Here is a 19,957-nt window from a genome sequence, read left to right on the forward strand (position 1 = left end):
TGTCACTGCACTTATGCCGAGAAAAGACAGATGTCCGTCCTCCACAGAGCTGGGTCTGTCCGACGTTCCTGCCTGTTATAGGGAAGGTTTTCGATGCCACCGTACTCTACGGTCATAGTCATAGAGTGTGGTATAACCTAGTCTGTAAAGTGTCCTGAGATAACTTTTGTTATGATTTGGCACTATAAATAAAATTGAATTGAATTGGTAAAACATACTGAAATTAAAATATGCTACCAGCAATTTGCTTCCCTTGTTTTGTTTTTGCAACGTGATGAGCTGATGAAAAGACTTTGACCTGGAAACTGGTAGCACTTTTCAATCTTTTACTACAATCCTTCACAAAAACACTCATACACTGTACAAACGACTCATTGTGTTAAAACATTTTATGAGAATTATTCACTGAGGGACAGTTGAATGAAAATACCTCCAGCAGCCTCACTTCCTTCATTTTTACAACCCCGGTGCTGATATATGACGTCCCACTGTAGGTCTGCAGTAAATAAATATTACTAATCATTTAGTCAATTTGCTATAATGTGAACATTTGCTAAACTATCCTCCTGGCCTGAGGGAAAGCTTGAGTTTGGGGTTATGAAAGAATCTGGTTAAAAGCACACAATATTAGAGGGCTTATCTCTTCGCAGCAGCCACAGGGACCAAGTATGGAAACTTGGATCAAGGGATCTGTCCAGTCACTGTTTACATTTCTCTCATTGTTTCTGCGTCACCGAGTAGCCAAAGCATTCATCGCCCTGGCAACTACTGCTCCTCTCCTCCTAGCTGATCGGTGAGGAATGAACAAGTATTGCGGAAAAGGAGGAAGTAGTTATTAAAGACAGAGGCAGTGAAACAATCAGTGGCTGGAGACCCCACCCTGGGTCCCCCCTCCGGTCCAGGGACATGATCTTCTCCTCCAGGTTCTGTTTTGCTGTGTAGCCTGTAGCCTGTTCTGAACGCACAGACATAAACATCACTTTTCCATGTGTTGTCTGTACTTGAGTGTACTCAGGGGATGTCAACAAAGCATGTTGTGGAAGATCATGTTGCCAGAGGCAAAGCCCTTTCCCATAAGCAACAACTTCATAAAGAACATCCATAGTTTGGGGGAAATCCTTGAGAAGTGCTGAAGCAGGAACAAATCGAATAGCTTCGGGGGGAATCCTCAGACACACATATGTATTATATGCCTTTGATGTATCGCTCAAGACTAATATTTCAACATAACCCTCCTACAATATATATTACGCCTTCAGCTGTTTGAGTTGTCTATGATGCTGAATTTGCTCCAATGTAAAGAGTTAGAGGATTACGACTGCAGTAATATGATCTATGTTTCTCAACAGTAATGTTATATTTTATATCCTGATTCAAGCAGTAATGTAACCTGCAACATGTAATGTAATGCCAACATCTCCTCAAATCCATTGCACTTCGGTGCTGCCATCTTGTGGTGGCCTTTCAATAAAGCTGCAAAAATCACACTAACATTTGAGGACCAGCTTTATTGAATGTACAGTAAGTTGTTTTTTAAATAAGAAAGATAAATAATACTAATATCCCATTACAATAATGACACATGATAAGTTCCTCTTTACTATCGTCATGACTATTCAAAAAAAAAGATTGCAAGAATATGACTTGTAGAAAACATGTTCAGCAGACCGTCAAAGGCCTCCAGGAGCAGCGTCCGACATCATCTCTTCAGTAGATCAATCGACACTTTCTTCTGTTTGTCCTCCATTCAAAGTGGCATTGTCCTCCTTTTTCTTTTTTTTAACAACCTGTCTGTCTCCCTCTAACGTGGGCCATTCCCTCTCCTGCATTCACACATTCTGTAGGCACATATGTAGAAAATACCTGCAACAGACAGAAGCGATGTATTAGGTGATGTACAGTATATATGATCACAAAATTACATTCAATAGGTCTACTAAACAATACTTAAACAATCTGGCTTTGAAGAGTGTTATGTTTTCCCAGGTGAACATGATATCATTCTTTTAGAGTCACTTTTTGTATCTTTACACCAATATATTTCAGCTTGAACTCTCCTTGGTTAATGCTTCTTCTCAGTTCTCTGACACGTTTGAATAATAATTTTATGTTTATGCCTAAACAAAGATTGACCCCCCAGCCTTTGTCCTTTCTCACCTGCAAAGAAGTTCATGAGCATGGCCACCCAGCCCAGTATGTAGGACCAGGAGAAGCGCCAGTCACCGAAGCGCTTCCCCAGGAAGTTGACTGTCACTCCAGTATAAATGGCCATACCCAACAGAACAAAGAAAGCTGGGAGACAGGGAGGTACATGTCAGTTATGAGAAATGAGTAAGTTAAATTTAAGTGTATGTGTGTGTCTTTTAACAAAGAAGAAACAGCACTCACTGGAGACAAAAAACATGATTCCTGCAGCAAAGGAGCGGTTGAACCTTTCAAAGGAGGAGAAGTGAGCGAAGGACATGATGCCAGCGATGATGCCTGCAAAGCATGACATCCCTGAAAGGATCATGAAGGCCCTGGTTGCATTCCAGTAAGCTGGATGGAAACAAGTACAAATCATCAGATATGCCATAACCCTAACCCTTTCTAAATGTCTTTGCATACATAGTTACATTTAAATCCCAATAACAGACCCACAAAATGAAGTAATACACAGCATCAGATAGCGTTTTATAGACACTTCTCTTGCATAAGCTGGCGCTCATATACAGGAAGGTTGAAATTGTAGGTCAGAGGTTGAGGTTTTGAAAGACATCCTGAGTGACCTTACCTATGCTGTCAGTCTGCATGTAGCACTTGTTGGACATGCAGTACCTCCACAGACCCTGGTGGGCATAATTTCCGGAGAGACGGTACTGCATCCAGTAGTCAGTTGCAGTGGATACCACCAACAGGATATTACCAACAATAGCACAGAACAGACCCCCGCCCATGAAGCTGTACATCTTGAGCTGAGATAACGGGGCTGATGCAGAGCAACTGTGATGTAGTGAGAAAAAATGGGAGAAAATGGAAGTTACAGCATGTTGAAAATCAATGTATCTATCCATGTACTGCACACACATTTTCATGCACAGACTTACAGTGTGTACAGTCAATTTAAGACATTTGCACATTATGCACACACACATACTGTCTCAAGACGTGAGATTTACTGAAAGAGGTTGAATATGTAATTACTAAAATAAACCCACTGTGAGCTAAAATATGTTCCTGACATGGCAATATATGTGTACACAAATGTATTAAGGCTCAACCTGTTCTTACAAATTCTGCCAACACTTGAAAAAAGGTTGTAATAGTGAAATCAGTCTAATTAAATATTGATTGTCCATTTTGAGCTTCACTTAAAAAACCACATGCCAGCCACTTATAAACCAACTGTCACTCCAGTTTACTCCAGTATAAATGGCCATACCCAACAGGGAATATATAAACCAATTCAACAATAAGCACAACCAGATAAATATGAAACAATGCACAAAGTGAAAATTTTACTCCATCTATGAACATCTAACAAGCATGTTTAAAGTTACATGAACCCCCTGATTTGTAACTAACAATCTTTCAATCACACATATTTACCTCTTCTTTAGTGGAACCATCACTGTTGAATGGATGCAAAGCAAAACCACAATAAAAGTAATGATGTTGCAATTTGTTGTTGTTCCCCTTCCCAATCCTCATGCCACACCAGTGCTTGTTCAGCTGTATTGAGGTTTTATCTGATTCTGCCAGCCTCTGTCCAATCACAGGCATCCTGAGTGAGAATGTATTCTATGATAAACACAAAAAACTCTGTGAAATTTGATCCCTTACCTTCTTTCTGGAAATGCACTCTCTCTACTGCCCACCTTTCGAAGGTAAAGGGTGGAGGGGAAAAGAGAGGGGGAGAGAAAGAGAGATAGATAGAGAGAGAGGGAGCTGTTGCTCACTTGCTGGGGAAGTGAGAGAGAGTCACAGACAATACTACAGCCAAAAAGTTGTCCCCTCGTTTTTCTGTCGATGGAAGCAAAATCCTTTGCAGCAATCAGTCTCCCAGTGTGGGATGCACTTGAATGAGGCCACACGCGGTGCATGTGTGTCAGTGTGGGGTTTGTGGGGCCTTGGCAAAGGGGGTGGTGGTGCATGTTTCTTTTTTTTTAAGGTTTTTGTTTGTTTGTAAATGGTGTGCTCTAGAACTGGGGATATGCATGGGTATGCAGAACTGCCTGCGTCAATGCAACATGCTGAAACATACACTTTTCTTTCAATGCTGTCACACTGTTGTGGTGTGGAGGGACACATATAGAGTGAGCACATACATGCAGTGTCTCTCTACCTCTACTATATGACTGTCTTAACTAAGATCTATATAATATATAGTCTTTATATCATGAGATCTACCTTAGGACTTGAGATGAATATTTACAAAGAACACATTTTCAGCAATTAATGTGACTCACAAAAACCCAAAAAAGTTTTCAAATGTTGTGTTCAATATACGACTAACATACAAAACATGACATACTCTACAGTTAATGTCCAAAACTCCAAGACAGTTACCACGGTTTATTACTTGATTCTACGGTCAGTTATTTATGAATAGACCGCTGCTATGTATAACAGGCCGTTACTATGGATCCAGGTCATATCATGGACTCTGGATAACCAGAATATTTTTGGCAAATAAATCCTTTCTTTAATGAGTGTGTAATAAGCAGGAAAATGTCATTAGCCCTTACTTAATTCTGAGTATACACTTGTAACAACAGAGGTCAGGGATTATGAGGAATGTTTGTTTTTGGATGAATACGTGGGCATAATTGAGAGCATGTTTCACTCTCTCAGTCTGTGGGAAAATAATAATGAGAAAGGGCAGACGGGTCCTTGAGCAATGGACTCAAGGCCCAACTACAGTGAAGCTACCTGTTTAACAGGTTTCTAATTAGCAGGGATGTAGCAGAAACTGCTAGACCTTGTACATAAGCATTTTCTATGGGTCTGCACACTTATGTTTCATTTTTCTTTTTATGAAGGCCCTTCTTTGAGCGAAGCCTCTCTGGATGAATATGGTAAGGGCAATGTGGGGCTAAAGAAATGTTGCTGGTTTACTGGAGCCTGACAAGGGCTCCTGCAGACATATTCTGCTGTTTGCATAACTAAAGAGACACAGCACACATAAAAAAAATCCCCATCTGTTGTTACCAGACTGAGTTACTACAATAAATTGGTTGCTCAAGTGGGCTGACAATTCAAGTGAGTTAGAAAGTATCTGTTACTCAATAGATGACACATAATGATGTAATTGTCACATAGCAATTAATAATGTTGTGACGTGATGATGACCTTAAAAAGTTAAAAAGAGGACAATTTGTCTCCTCGGATTCAGTAACAGCTGTGAGTGTGGAAATAATGGATCATCACTGGCAATTAATCATATACACTCTATTGTTTTGTTTTTTTTAGAATTGAAACTCCTGTGTAAATTGCATATTCATCTGGTTAATTGAGCACATCAGACATATAGACATTTGTTTCCGTCTTGTGCCCAGTGGTGTAAAGTAATGTAAGTACATTTACTCAAGTACTGTACTTAAGTACAATTTTGCCATACTTGCAATTGAGTATTTTCATTTTAGGCTAGTTTATACTTCTACTCCATTACGTTTCAGAGGAAACATTGTACTTTTGTATTGCACTACTTCAGTTACTAGTTACTTTACAGATTCAGATTATTCATACAAATTTCTATCAGCAAATCAAATAACATAGCTTGTTTTAGATTAAGCTACACAGCAGCATATGATGTAAATACAATTATCTTTATCAGCTACAACATTAAAGTGATGTTTACATTAACCTATCAGTAATTATAATGTAATAATCTCACATTCTGAAATGGGCCATTCTGCATAATGAGTACAGAGTCACATTTTGATGTTAGAACTGTATTCTTACAGCTCTGATGACTTCTTCCACCGCTGCTTGTGCTGGAGATGAGCAGGCATGTGAACTCTGGTTCTGGAAAGAGGTGTGACCTCTTATGACCCGGAAGCTGACGCCAGGCAGAGACGCGAGCTGTTCCATCGGCGGAGTAAAGATGGCTGACCAAGGCGCCGCAGATCCTGGTAATAACAACAATAATACGCCTGAAGCGTCGGAGGGAACTATTATTAAGGTCACAGTAAAAACGCCTAAAGACAAAGAAGAAATCGCCATCGCAGAAGATGCCTCTGTCACTCAGGTTTGTTGATTTCTTGTGCGGTTGAGCGGCTCCTGCTCTAACGTCATGCCCCTGCCCACAACTTCAGCTAGGAGGCTAGTTAGCATCGTGTTAGCATTTGTCGTCACTCCTACCGGCTAACTGACACTGTGTGAAATCGAAAAGGTTGTGTGTAATGAAAGTATTACAGCTTGGGTCGACAACTGTTCGGCGTTAATAACGTCGTTGACACCCAACAGAGAGATATAACCACGTTAATATTTCAAACTGGCTAACCGGCTACTAGCCAGCTAACGATAACAGTTAGCTCATCGGCTAACTCAGCTCGCAAGCTAAGCCAACCGTTAGCTGTACCTGTAGCCACACAAGTGTCATATGACGGGCTGCGCTCGAACACTAGTAAGCAGATAGGACCATGGAAGTGGTTTTTGGAGGGAGGATAATTATGCCGAGTCGCTTTGATTGGTGATGACTTCCTATTGGCTAAAGCTTGCTATCACTCTAGAACATTCCCACTGCTGCCACTGAGTCATTCAGCTTTCTAGGGAATATAACTCGCAGTACTCTCAGAGCTGCTGTTGGCTTGGCGACGTGTTACAGTGAAATCCACAATACATGTAGCCAGAATAGTTTCTCAGCTTTGTTTGTCGTTTAGTCAAGGTATTATCCGTATTACAATGTGGTCTTAAAGCAGCTAGCCATTATTGTCTGGTTGTGGTCACAAAATCCGCTTTTAAAACAGCTTCTTCCCCTGAGCAATAAAAACACTCAGTTCCCTCCGATAAACCTACAACCCTAAAGACTTTTGATGTGGTCTACTGTGGTAATTCCACTGTATAGAGTGTTTTGTCTATGGTCTTTGTCTGTTCTTTTGCACTATGTTCTGTTTGTGAGAGTTGTGATGTGGTATGGATGCACTTTATTACTGTGATTCGTGTTGTTATATGTGTTAATGTGACCTGAAGCAGAGCACCATCATGTACCAAACACAAATTCCACCAACCCTAGTTGCGGGGCAAATAAAGATTGTATCTATCTATATCTAAGTATCTAGCTATCTAGTCTCGTGTGTCATGTTCAAACATTGGACTTGGATCTCTTTACTTCGGAGCGTGTGTTGAAAACTTTATTGATCAGTGGTCACATACATTGTACATTGTAAGCACTATGCAGTGAAATTTGACTTCTGCTTTTAGCCCATCCTAAGGAGCAGAGGGCAGCACCTGGGGAGCGATCATGGGTTTAGTGTCTCTCTCAACGACAGGAGGAGCTGGGGATTGAACCTCAAAAAGCACAACCGCTCTACCTCCTGCGCCACAGTTGTCACCCTTATCTATGTGGGGCTTTATATTTGATACACATAATGAGAGCATTTTGCATTGTTTGAGACAGATATTTCATATACAGTGGTAATAAATGGTTGAAGCAGAGTTTTAATGTGGATACCAGGGTTCTTTGTTTTCTATTCTTAAAACCTTAACACTTAATAGCGTTTGCTTGTCTTTCAGGGGTGCATACAACACAACAATAAAAACACTATTTAAAATCATATAATACCTATAGAATGAAACAACAACAAAAAAAGTCTTAAATAGTGCCAGCTGAAACAAACATAAGAACATCTATGTGTGATTCATTTAGTGACTTTTAAAAAAAAGAAATTCCACTTTTGATCTTGTGTTTGTTGCTGCCTCTGTCTTATCCATTTTCACATCATATATAAATGTTAAAATTTGAACGTGTGGCCATATTGGCATTGCACATAGTTGAGTGGAGCGTAGTAGAATATAGGATCTTATTTACACTAAATATGTAACAAGAGTACAGCTTCCTTCGGTATATTATGCTTCACACAATAGTCAAAGAACAACTCTGAGTATTTAGAGCACTGCTAATAGGTTAAGTACAGTGGACTTTCTTGGAAATGGGAAGGCTTGAGGATTGCAACATAACAGAAACAGATTTGAGCACTACTACTGAGGTGTGACCACCTTATTATCCTTTTAATTTCCTGTTTCTTTCTCACCTCTTTTCCCTCTTGTCCCATTTTCAATCTCATGTCTTTTAATTTCTTGCTCTCTTTTAGTTTAAAGAAGAGATCTCGAGGCGGTTCAAAGCCAAACAGGACCAGTTGGTTCTGATTTTTGCAGGGAAGATCTTGAAGGACGGAGATAGCCTCAGCCAACACGGCATCAAGGATGGCCTGACTGTTCACCTGGTCATAAAGACAGCACAAAAGTACGGCTGCATTACATTTATATTATATTAAACATGTTGGTTCAGATAATTGTGTAGCAGGCCTGCAATAAGGATTAATTTACCTTGCAGTACAATGTTGGTTTGGAATTCATCAAACTGCAATCGTTGTTGCAAATAGTGAATTTCTCATACATCTATAAACTATGTCTGTAGGGCAGCAGATGGCGGTAGCACCTCGGCCTCAACGTCAACCTCTACTCAAGCAGGCAACACCTCCAACCCTAGTCCAGGTACCAACCCCTCCACCACAGCAGGCTCTACTAGCACTGCCGCAGCACCCACACAGACGCCCAACATACTGAGTAAGTCACCTGTGTGTAACTATTTACATTTAAACGCCCGTTATTAGTTCAGCCTTACAAAGATAATGTGTGTAACTGTCACCCACCCATCTGGCCTCCCTCAGCTGGCTTCGGTGACCTGGCCGGTCTGGCTGGAATGGGCATGGGCTCAGCTAACTTCATGGAGCTGCAGCAGCAGATGCAGAGGCAGCTCATGTCCAACCCAGAGATGCTTTCTCAGATCATGGAGAACCCGTTGGTGCAGAACATGATGTCCAACCCAGACCTAATGAGACAGATGATCATGGCCAACCCTCAGATGCAACAGCTGATGGAACGCAACCCAGAGATCTCCCACATGCTCAACAACCCTGAGCTCATGAGACAGGTAAAGGAAATGTAGAGTGGCTGAATAGCTACAACCAGCACAGTCATGACTGCAGCAGGTTCCTAATGCATTTTGTTTGTTTGTCTGTTTATTCAGGATTTTACTTCCTCTGTTTATAACTTTATCTGACTTGCCCCCTCTCACATTTTATCTAAACTCCCAGACCATGGAGCTGGCCAGGAACCCAGCCATGATGCAGGAAATGATGCGGAATCAGGACCGGGCTCTGAGCAACTTGGAGAGCATCCCAGGTGGTTACAATGCCTTGCGGAGGATGTACACAGACATCCAGGAACCCATGTTCAGTGCTGCAAGGGAACAGGTATGTGGAAGAATGTTTTTCTTGACCAAATCCTTGTTTGTTTGCACTGTGTTAATTCTTCTTAGCATTTGTTTTCACAGATTCTATAACGTTTGTCTGGATATACTTACCAGTGCTACATGGCTAACTATATTTCGACTGATTTTGTGTTTTCAAATCTCTTTCCCTGTAGTTTGGTAGCAACCCATTCTCAGCTCTAGGTGGGAATTCTGATTCTGGTGTCCAGCCATCCCGGACAGAGAACCGGGAGCCCCTGCCCAATCCATGGGGGCCACCAAATTCCTCTAACTCCTCTGAGAGTGGAGGAGCCACTACAGGAAGCACTAGCACCACTGGGGGCACCAACCCCAGTGTGTCCAACCCTCTTGGCATCAATCCTGGCAGTCTGGGCAATGGTAAGTCAGATCAAGCTAGGATTCTCAATACAAGTAATTTAGTTACTTGGACATTAACTTGAATAAACTCCCTTCTTTTCTGTGCGCTGCAGGTATGTTCAACAGCCCAGGCATGCAGAGTTTACTGCAGCAGATCTCGGAAAACCCTCAGCTGATGCAGAACATGCTGTCTGCTCCCTATATGCGCAGTATGATGCAGTCGCTGTCTCAAAACCCAGAGTTAGCCTCCCAGGTATGAAACACACAAACGCATGGACTATGCATACACACCAACCATACAGAAAACACCCACAGATATAGTCGTATTACAGTGCAAATCCTAGTTATTTAGATTCATTCATTTAGATTTCAGATGTTGTACCACATATGTAATTTGTTGGTTATGTTGAACTGCAGTTTGTTATGAATTGTAAACAGTAGGATCTAGCTTGGCCTGTTGTGCATTAGGCCAATAAGCCTAGTTATTTAGTGCATACTCAACCGAGGGGATTGTCTGTTAAGCTCATTTGCATTTCCAAATTGTAAGAAAGAATAAACAACACACCACGGTTATTTGGTCCTAACAAACAATGCTGACTGTGCGGCAAACCAGAAAATCCTTACAAGTGGAGTGCTTCACCAACAGTGACATGACCTCCGGGTGACTTTTATTATTAGAGCTTTTATTTCTGTTTTTATTTCTGTTATTCATTGTGTTTGAAATAGTGCTAAGATGCAAAACCATATATATTATACATATAAACTCTAGTGAGTATGCAGCACAGCCAGATGTGGTATAACACATTACCTGTGTTTTATTGAATTGATTAACCTTGACTGTGTTTCTCTCACTCTCTACCAGGTTTTGATGAATAACCCATTGTTTGCTGGAAACCCACAGCTGCAAGAACAGTTTAGATCTCAGCTGCCCATCTTTCTGCAACAGGTACCACACACGCATTCAGTCTGATAACTCAGTCCTGTATCATTACGTTTTTCCCTCAATAGGACACAGAGACCGTCCTTGTGACCTAACAAATAATAATACTGGCCTATAGGGGGCAATATACTGTAATAAGCTTTGATCCAGGTGATGTGAAGCACAGATATTTATCTGCACATGCTCTACATTTTTATGTCTTGAGTTGTAGATATCTGCCATACATTTTTGGTTACCAGGTTAGATTTTTTTTATAAGCCACTAGTCTTTTTCTCATAAATTTGTGATCAAAATTCCAGACATTTAGCAAGTATGGGGCATAGGTGTGCCTTTTTTCTTTTCCCAAAGTTATGCTACAGTAAATGGGTTGTCACTTGTTCGATCTGTTGGTTAATTCATTCTTGCACTCTGATCGGGTTCTAGATGCAGAACCCAGAAGCCCTATCAGTGATGACTAATCCCCGGGCCATGCAAGCTCTAATGCAGATCCAACAGGGTCTACAGACACTGCAGACAGAAGCACCAGGCCTCATGCCCAGGTATGCTCTCACAGGCAGATGTTTTTATTTATATTTATACTTCTTTTTATTTTTAGAATTTCCCCTAACTCTTCTGTTTTTACTTTTGGCCTAGTTTGATGACAGGTGGCGTTCCTGGTGGCGTTCCTGGTGGCGTTCCTGGTGGAGTTCCTGGTGGAGTTCCTGGTGGTATTCCCGGTGGTGTTCCCAGTGGTATTCCTAGTGGAATGCCTGGTATAATTCCTGGTATAATTCCTGGTGGAATTCCTGGCATACCCACAGGCGGAGGCATGCCCACAGAGAACCCTGCCTCCTCTCCCAGCAGCGCAGGAACAAACGCCGCCCAGCAGCAGCTGATGCAACAGATGCTCCAGATGTTTGCTGGAGGAGGTGGAGGAGGAAGTGCAACGGTACACACATACACACACACACTGATATTAAATCTTTCACACCTGCATGTTTAGTTTTTTTTAAAGTTCCATTCATTCCCTCCCTATAGAGCCAGACCCCAGAGGTGCGGTTCCAGTCCCAACTGGATCAGCTGAGCGCCATGGGCTTTATCAACCGCGAAGCTAACCTGCAGGCCCTCATCGCTACAGGAGGAGACATCAACGCCGCTATCGAGAGACTGCTGGGCTCACAGCCCTCGTAAAGACATACAGTACATGCTGACACACAGACACGTGCATACATACATACCTAACTCATAAACACACCCAGCATCTACAGAGAACCAAGAGAAATTTAAGTGAATTGTCCCAAACTTTACAGAAGAAACTTGGGCAGGATCTGTAAGACCCCCATTCAACATCTGTTCATCATTCCCTAGTCCCCATACTTTTTGGCGTCATCCAACCAGATCTCTGTCCCAAAGTGCTGCTGTAGAGCCGGACTGAACCACTCTCTCCTCGAGGGGTGTTCTGATGTAGAGAAAAGGAGCGAAAACCTCTCCTGATAAGGGACTCCCAACCATTTCTTCATTCAATGTTTTCTTCACACAAAACTGGTTTTGAGAGTTGCAGACAAACATTTACATAATACAGAATAAACCCTTGTGATGTGATTGGCTGTTGGCTCGGTTTCACACATGGCCATTGTGAGGCAGTTTTGTTACCATTAAACTAGCAAACAAATACAGGAATATTTTCTGATATACAGACAGTAATCCTGAACAAGAGCAGGAAGACATCTTGTCCATGCAGACATTCAACCCCATTCCTCCCCTTTTCCCTGTTCTCGAGATTCTACATTAATAGCTGTTTTTGCCCGACGACTTTCACTATTTATTGCAAGCGCTTTAAGAAAATGACGCCCTCCACACTTCCCTAAACTTGTAATTTGTCATTCCAGAAAAAAGGTGCCCACTCACGGGTGCACAGTGTCTTTACCTTCTGAGGCACCACTGCTGTGCCTTCTGTCTTTCCCTGCCCTATAAGAGCATTATCGGCAAATGACACATCACCATTCAGTGGGTTATTTAAATCCCCCCCACCCCCCCAAAAAAAAATATCCACACAGCATCATCCAGGACTGAAACCATAATGAAATATCACATTGTAGCAGCTCCGAAGCCGAGGACGCTGTTAGAATGACAATGAATGAAACAAACAAGCTTTCCTTTCATTTTAATCTGATTCTTCTTTTTTTATTATTATATTTTTCTTTTCTTTTTTTTGAGGTGCAGTTAGTACCTAGTGATAATTATAATTTTAATTATGATATCCAATAAATGTGGAAATCAAGTGAGCGAAAAAATAAATGAATACATAATGGAAAGGCTTTACAAACAGTTATGATATGGTGACACCGTACGTTTCTAAAATCAAGTTCTAGGTTGTCTTATTTTTTTTTCTCTCTTTTTGAAAATCTCAGCTTTGTAGTTGTGGTAACCTTGGCAACTGCTTCTATAGCTTTGCTATGTCTGTTGACCTCAGCTGAAAAAAAAATCCATCTCACAATTGAACATGTTGAAACTAACTTTTAACAGTACTGTACTAAAAAAAGAATAAAACATGGTCAAAAACAGTCTACCCCCTGTGTCAGGTGATTACAGCCTTGTGACGGTGTAGATCAGATGGTGCAAGATGGCGTCATATACATCATCGATTTTCTGGTCTTGAAGTTCGTATGACGTCATTAAATGTATGATCTGCTTCGGTTTGTTGTTTGATATGAAAATGTTGCATATTGAAATGTGAGGTCAAGTAATTTGTTTTTGGGTCATATTGAAACATGCACCGCGTGTTTGGTACAAGTATGGGTCATACATTTTACAGATACCATATTTCCCAATAATTTCATGGAAAGGAACTGATATGTAACCAATGGACCAAATTACATACTTCTTTTAAAGGAAACTTTATAGAAAATGATCAGGTAATTATGGACCTGTAAAATAAAGCCTTACCCAATGTCATATAAAACAACATTGTCTTAGAATGAGTGACTCAGTATAACCATGCCGTAGTATATTAACTTGGACAACTGCTAACCTTTATTACAATGTGAGCCGAATACAAATCAAAACTACCTACCTCCCTGCAAGTGGCAAAATGGCCTCATGTTCTGATACACAGATCCACCTGTTGGTTTAGGTTGGTTCATTGTCATACAAATGGCAGGATGGGTGGAGCCTGTTCCAGATTACAACCTGTAGTGGTTCTACCTGTTCCACCTGCTCCCCCCCAGCACTCCCTCGGGTGTCAGCTGATGAGGGATCGGCAGGCCACAGGACTCCTGCCTGCCTGTCCTTCTGTCTTCAATCAGGAGCTACCCCTATCCACAGATAAAGAAGGAAACGGGTAGCTGAACCTGTTCTCTTATTCTCCTCTGTTTTCACCTTTACTCTCTCTCCCTCCACACCGGACAGGGAGAAAAACAGGAAGCAGGATTGAGGTTTTGTTTCTTTTGAACTCTTCTCTGTTTTGGGAGCAAATATTAAAAGTGGCTTCAGGATATTTACTAAGCCGTCGCCACTAAATGCAGCATGGGGTCTGATGATTCGTACAATTTTGTCTTCAAAGGTGAGTCTTGTTTACTTAAAGCTGTGATTGTGTAAGAAGAGATCACATTTATACAGCTTCTGTTGACAATAAAGCTGTTTGCTGCAACTGTAACTGCCTGCTCCACTTTCTGGGGAGGAGCGGGAAGGAATTGGAGAAGGAGAGGATGGCTTTTTGTCTATTTGGCTGTAAATCATTTGACCATTGACCTGTTGAAGAAACACTACCTTATATTTCCTGCTTCCCTAAGAGACTGTTCTCTGTTTTTTGAGTGATCGTGTCTGATTCCCCAAGCTGTAGGATTTTCCATTCCTTTCATTCCAAAGAAAAGTCAGCCACAGAGTGCCACGTTTATGTGATGTCACAGTGTCTGGTGTCTCGTTAGGGTGACAGCAAGTCTACATGTTACTTGAGATCACAGAAAGTTAAAGTTTTGACCAATTAACAGTTATAATTTTGGATTTCATGTGTCATTAAAACTAATTAGAAAGCTCTTGTGTGTTATGCATTTGTAATTTGAATGATGAATTTCATCTTCTGTCTGCTTGTTAGTGGTTTTGATCGGGGAGTCTGGCGTTGGAAAGAGCAACCTTCTGTCTCGTTTCACTAAGAATGAGTTCAACCACGACAGTCGCACCACCATCGGTGTCGAGTTTAGCACGCGGACTGTCCAGCTGGACAACTACACCATAAAGGCCCAAATCTGGGACACGGCGGGGCTGGAGCGCTACAGGGCTATCACCTCAGCGTGGGTACACACACACACACACACACACACACACACAAAATAAAAAAGCGTGTCATCAGTGTTGGCTCACACGTGTCCCACTCAGTAACACTTATTTCACTGCATGCAATTTACAATCACACCTTCACACATTTTGCAGTAATCAGACCAGTATGTTGAATAATAAGATCCCATTCATTTATGTGTGAATAACAACTGTCTGTATGTTTGAAGTTGAATAATAAGATCCCATTCATTTATGTTTGGTATCTCTCACATGGTGGACACAGGTATTATAGGGGAGCAGTCGGAGCACTGTTGGTCTACGACATTAGCAAACACCTGACCTACGAGAGCGCAGATCGATGGTTGAAAGAGCTGTTTGACCATGCAGACCCTCACATTGTGGTCATGCTGGTGGGAAACAAGAGAGACCTGGATACCCTCAGGACGGTGCCCACAGAGGAGGGCAAGGATTTTGCAGGTCATTGAGGGACCAGTAATATGTTGCTGTTCTTTTTATAAAAGCATATCTACAGGTTTCTTGTGATAATAAAAAAGTGTATTTAATACTCAGCATTTTAAATGTTGCTCTTGTTTTTGGACTCTCGAAACCAACCCAGAAAAGAGAGGTCTCATGTTCATGGAGACATCAGCGCTGGACTCCACCAATGTCGAAAACGCTTTCAATGAAGTCCTCACAGGTACGTTCAGTCAGTGTATCACCAGTGCTTCCTCTTTGAATGGCTTAATGATGCAAACCTGACGTCTTTGCTTCCTCTTTTTTACAGCGATCCATAAGAAGGTGGCCAGCAGAGAGGTGACTCGTGGCTCCATCAGTGCCGTAACCCTGTCCAACCCCGTCGGTCCCAGCAGTGAGGCACAGGAGGAGCGCAGAAGCTGCTGCAAGAACTCCTAACGGACCGCTGCCCTGTAGATCTGCTCTGCCCACGTTGAACCGACGTCACGCATGACTCTCGTTGAAGCTTTTGCATGATTCACACACACAATTTGAAGAGCGAGGTACCTGCTTGACTCTTGAGCAGTCGATGTACAACCTCTTTAAACATAAAAGCTGTACAGCATAACTGAAAACAACAGATTAAGATAATGCAAGTATTTTGGAAATATATATTTTATGCACTATATTTTTTTTGGCGGATAATGGGAGTGTTTTTCTTCAGACAGCTGTGCAATTTGTTTGTAAGAGGCATTGTAAAGTTGTATTGCTTTTATGAAGGAATGCACTGGGATTCTCTTGGAATAAATTATTTATGTTACTCTGTCTACATGTAATTACCACATAAAGACATGAATTTATTATCTGCATTAGACGCATTATCTAAACTAGATGAGGGAATAGGAGAGAGGGCGGGTGTGAGATAAAGACTGTGGTGGAAGAACAACTCAAAACCTTAGTAGTACTGACAGATTAGTAACTACTACTAGCACTTTGAGCCTATGACCCAGGGTTGAAAGTATTGCAATATATATATGTGTTTAGTATGTTACAATAACATCCCAGTAATATACTCCACATAATGAGAACTGAAGCATTATATTTCGACTATATATTTGGTGTTTAAACTTTTACTTAAAGTGGCAAACTTCTTGAAGTAGAGGATTAATCAGCAAAATATAGTCGTATGTATTCCTAGTATGGTCAGGTGGATGTCTGTTTCGCTCTTTCCACTATCTGGCATTTTCAAAGGAGGTGTCAAATAAATCTTGTTGAGTAAAATGTTCCTATGAATTCTACTGGAGTATACGTGTAGAAGTTCCTCAAAATTGTATTAAGTACAGAACTTAGGTAAATTTATGTAGTGTCTTAGCTTGTAGCTTACTGGATGTAGGGGCGGGTATATCGCCAGCTGTCGGGCTCCTTCTGCTGTCTGTTGCGCAAGGGCACTGCTGCTGCATCTGGGGTTTGGCAGCGCCCAAGACAATTGAAAGGTTTAAAAAAATACAAACACAAAAATGATTAATGATGTCGAAAATAATCTGCTACACAATACTATGGAAAACTTTCTTTCTTTTTTTTAGTTTGTTCTTGTGAAATTCAGTGCAGTTTTACCACTTTAGACTTTTCAGATGAAACAGTTCGGGGGAAAAAACAAACACTCTTTGATTAAATATCTCATATCTTGTAGACATGGACTCTGTTGGGTGTTGCTAGTAGACGTTGCTTCATATGAAGGGGTCACACGAGTCTAATGGGAACACTGGTTAAACCTTCATGAGTTGAAGGTATTGTCTCTGTCCTCAGCCTGTAGATGGCAGTGCTGATGTTGCGAGATGAATTTAAACACAGTACTGTGTTGGGCAAAGCATTTGTTCATTCGCTCATTTCCTTATTAACTCCAGTACGACTCACACCATCCTCTAATACCACTCTTCATTCCATTAATGATCACGATATTAAGCTCATGTGGCGCTGCAGTGTTGTCGCCATGGTAGCAACCTCTCTTGCTCTCTTGAAAAGCTAATAAGCGTGCCCATGAAGGACAGAATTAATTTACACTTTCTCCACAAATAGTACAGATCCTGTGTGTGTGTTTGTGTGCGTGCGTGCAGATGATCTCCAGACTATGGATTTAAATGGACAGGCTCATATGGCACGACTGAGAGAATTTAAATCTACAGCAGTGGTAGTTAATGACATTCTGGACAGATAGTGCTCTATCTCTGGCTCACAGATGTGCATAAGGAGCCTTTACTGTGGTGTGTGTGTGGTGTCCCCAAGCAAGACTTACCCGCTGGAGATAATTTTGCTACAGTGAAATGACCACAAATGCTTTTATGAAGTTTCTCTTCTGAAAATATGATAGGAAAGGCTGTGCACCGGGCAGTTAATGTTTAATTATTTCCTGTGAAAGAGGGTATTTTTATGGTCTGCGTAAAAGCATCTGGTGTAATAATCCACGCAGGCTGAGCAGGTTGAAAGCCTGGGCATGATATCTGTAAATCTCCCTATGTCCTGGGCTTAGAGCTACCAAAAAACATGGAATAAAAAAACGATGACAAGCTCTTCTTTGTTAAGACGCGGACAGTTAGTTTTTTTTTTTGATGTTACAGATTCTCGTAAATTCCTCCTGGGTCTGTGTGTAGACCACTTTCTGACCTTGTCTTAAAGCTCTTGCAGTGGTCGGAAAGTCTTAGATTTAGCACATACATGTGGTGGCTATTACCCACATGCTGCTTGACATGTGTAGCCTGTAAAAAAAAGTGTGTCTGAAAACACAGGCTCATATACGGTATGCTGAAGTGATGAGTGGTATGGCACCTCTGACCCCAACATGGAGCTGTTTATCTACCATTTACGAGACCTCCTCCTCCAGCACTTTGTTGGGAAGCGTGTCCTAGAATTTACAGTTGCAGCGTCACATCTGTATGGGTATTATTGTGACCTTTGACCCCCACGAGCATGGATCTTTTCCAAAGAAAGAAACCCTTCTGTTGCCCCTCTCCAATTTCGGATTTCACAGAATCTCAGTGACTTTTTCTGACTTGGTGTCAGGCTTTTCCAGAGCTGTTTGCCTGCTGTTTATTTCTGCTTCCTGCATCTATTTGTTTGTTTACGTGTGCGATTAGCAGAGACTTACGCAAGACCTCACAAACATCCATTCTCATACACACACGAGATCTCAAAAAAACATCTTTACTCTTGTCTTTTATTTATCTCTGTCTCTTTTTGTGGATTTAACTCTTGGTCTCTCAGCTGGAGGATATTACACATGCACACACAAAGGAGTATGTACTGGTATTTATGCATATCATTGCTCTCCTTTGACAGACCTGTATCTCATATCTTCATGAACTAAGAAAAATACTATTATTTGCAACTCTATGACAATGCATTTGCTGCTAATCCTGTGCTTTTTTAGTAGTTTATGTAGGGTTTAGGAAGTTTTTTCTCATCCCAACTAATTTTGGAGATACAGGGTATTTATTGGGCAGCAATGACATATAATATAATGTAATAAGATTACTGACAGCCTAATTTATGATTTATTACCATTGTGCCATATCTATCGGTGGATGTGTCATGTGTGGGCATATAGTATTTTGTGTGTATGTGTGTGTGACAGACAGACAGCCTCCTCCACCATCCTGCAGCTGTCACCCCATGTCAGAAGATTACATACATTTTAAATTTCTCATCAGCTGACATCATCACATAAATATAATTAAAGTCAATGCATGCTGATTGCCATGGTGATGTTGTTATGGCGACCAATTAAAGGAAGAGGTGAGCTGATGGGTTTGCTGACAGTCTACTCCACGAAACGCGCAGTAGTGAGAGAACTGAGAGGTGGATTGTTGCCTGGATTGTAGAGAAAATGTTAAGAGTTTATCGCTCCTTTTTGAAGACTTTAGTCTCAGCTCAGCTTCTTATCAGATTAAAGCAGTTTCCACAACTGTGTATGTGTACATTTGTGTACCCTCTTGAGTTTAGCTGTTTCACCTCCCCATACACTCCGGTCAAATAACTTTTAAAAGCCTCTAATTTCATAACTGGGCCTGTTTGTGGTCGGTTGTCTGTTTTCGAAGCCTAGATGGGGGTCACAGGATTCCTTTCCCGGCTTACGATTAAACGCTGCCGGCGATAAACGTAGCCGAGAGCCTCAGCATTGGTTCACTTAACATAATATTACATACCTCAGTTGCCATGACAGCCTCAGTGTTTGTCTGCGAGTCTGAGATGCTAAACGGCTGCAGGTGTAAATTGATGCAGTGAACTATTATTTGAGTGCTGCTTTCAGCTGAAACCTGAGAGCAGAAACAGTGTAAAATAGGATTGTCATTAACACATTATCTGCAGTGTGGCAGGTGAGCTTTCCACTGAGTTTACATTTAAGTGACGACATCTGGAGAGTAGGAGGCAGATCATGTTTTAGTCAGGGGATGGCAATTCTTCCAGTCACATTAGCGTGATAA

At 41.4% G+C, this 19,957-nt stretch overlaps 3 protein-coding genes across 3 annotated transcripts; 2 read left to right on the forward strand and 1 right to left on the reverse strand.

Moving 5' to 3' along the window:
- Positions 1-1,801: 1,801 nt before the first annotated feature.
- Positions 1,802-2,948, reverse strand: LOC310955604 (lens fiber membrane intrinsic protein-like; the record flags this gene model as incomplete). The annotated part of the gene is made up of 4 exons (XM_083925524.1): positions 1,802-1,863; positions 2,158-2,292; positions 2,389-2,538; positions 2,774-2,948. 4 exons carry the CDS (start codon positions 2,946-2,948, stop codon positions 1,802-1,804), a joined length of 522 nt encoding a protein of 173 aa, XP_083781650.1.
- A 3,080-nt stretch (positions 2,949-6,028) lies between these two features.
- On the forward strand, positions 6,029-13,315 carry LOC310955598 (ubiquilin-4-like; the record flags this gene model as incomplete). The annotated part of the gene is made up of 11 exons (XM_083925515.1): positions 6,029-6,229; positions 8,295-8,446; positions 8,621-8,769; positions 8,874-9,136; positions 9,300-9,458; positions 9,631-9,853; positions 9,946-10,085; positions 10,695-10,778; positions 11,196-11,311; positions 11,406-11,700; positions 11,790-13,315. The coding sequence occupies 11 exons, from the start codon at positions 6,029-6,031 to the stop codon at positions 11,940-11,942; spliced, it is 1,935 nt and encodes a 644-aa protein (XP_083781641.1). The 3' UTR covers positions 11,943-13,315.
- A 682-nt stretch (positions 13,316-13,997) lies between these two features.
- LOC310955603 (ras-related protein Rab-25-like) lies at positions 13,998-16,299 on the forward strand. The gene is made up of 5 exons (XM_083925523.1): positions 13,998-14,313; positions 14,845-15,040; positions 15,310-15,503; positions 15,643-15,723; positions 15,811-16,299. Exons 1-5 carry the CDS (start codon positions 14,277-14,279, stop codon positions 15,936-15,938), a joined length of 636 nt encoding a protein of 211 aa, XP_083781649.1. The 5' UTR covers positions 13,998-14,276; the 3' UTR covers positions 15,939-16,299.
- Positions 16,300-19,957: the final 3,658 nt, after the last annotated feature.

This window comes from Echiichthys vipera (genome assembly GCF_963691815.1).
Source record: "Echiichthys vipera genome assembly, chromosome: 13".
Taxonomy (NCBI): Eukaryota; Metazoa; Chordata; class Actinopteri; order Perciformes; family Trachinidae; genus Echiichthys; species Echiichthys vipera.

What these genes read in the sequence shown, in the direction of transcription:
- LOC310955603 (XM_083925523.1), top strand. Translation starts at nt 14,277, where the DNA reads ATGGGGTCTGATGATTCGTACAATTTTGTCTTCAAAG. An exon ending in TACAGGGCTATCACCTCAGC is followed by an intron (nt 15,041 to 15,309) that starts GTGGGTACACAC and finishes TGGTGGACACAG; the next exon opens with GTATTATAGGGGAGCAGTCG. An exon ending in TTTCAATGAAGTCCTCACAG is followed by an intron (nt 15,724 to 15,810) that starts GTACGTTCAGTC and finishes TCTTTTTTACAG; the next exon opens with CGATCCATAAGAAGGTGGCC.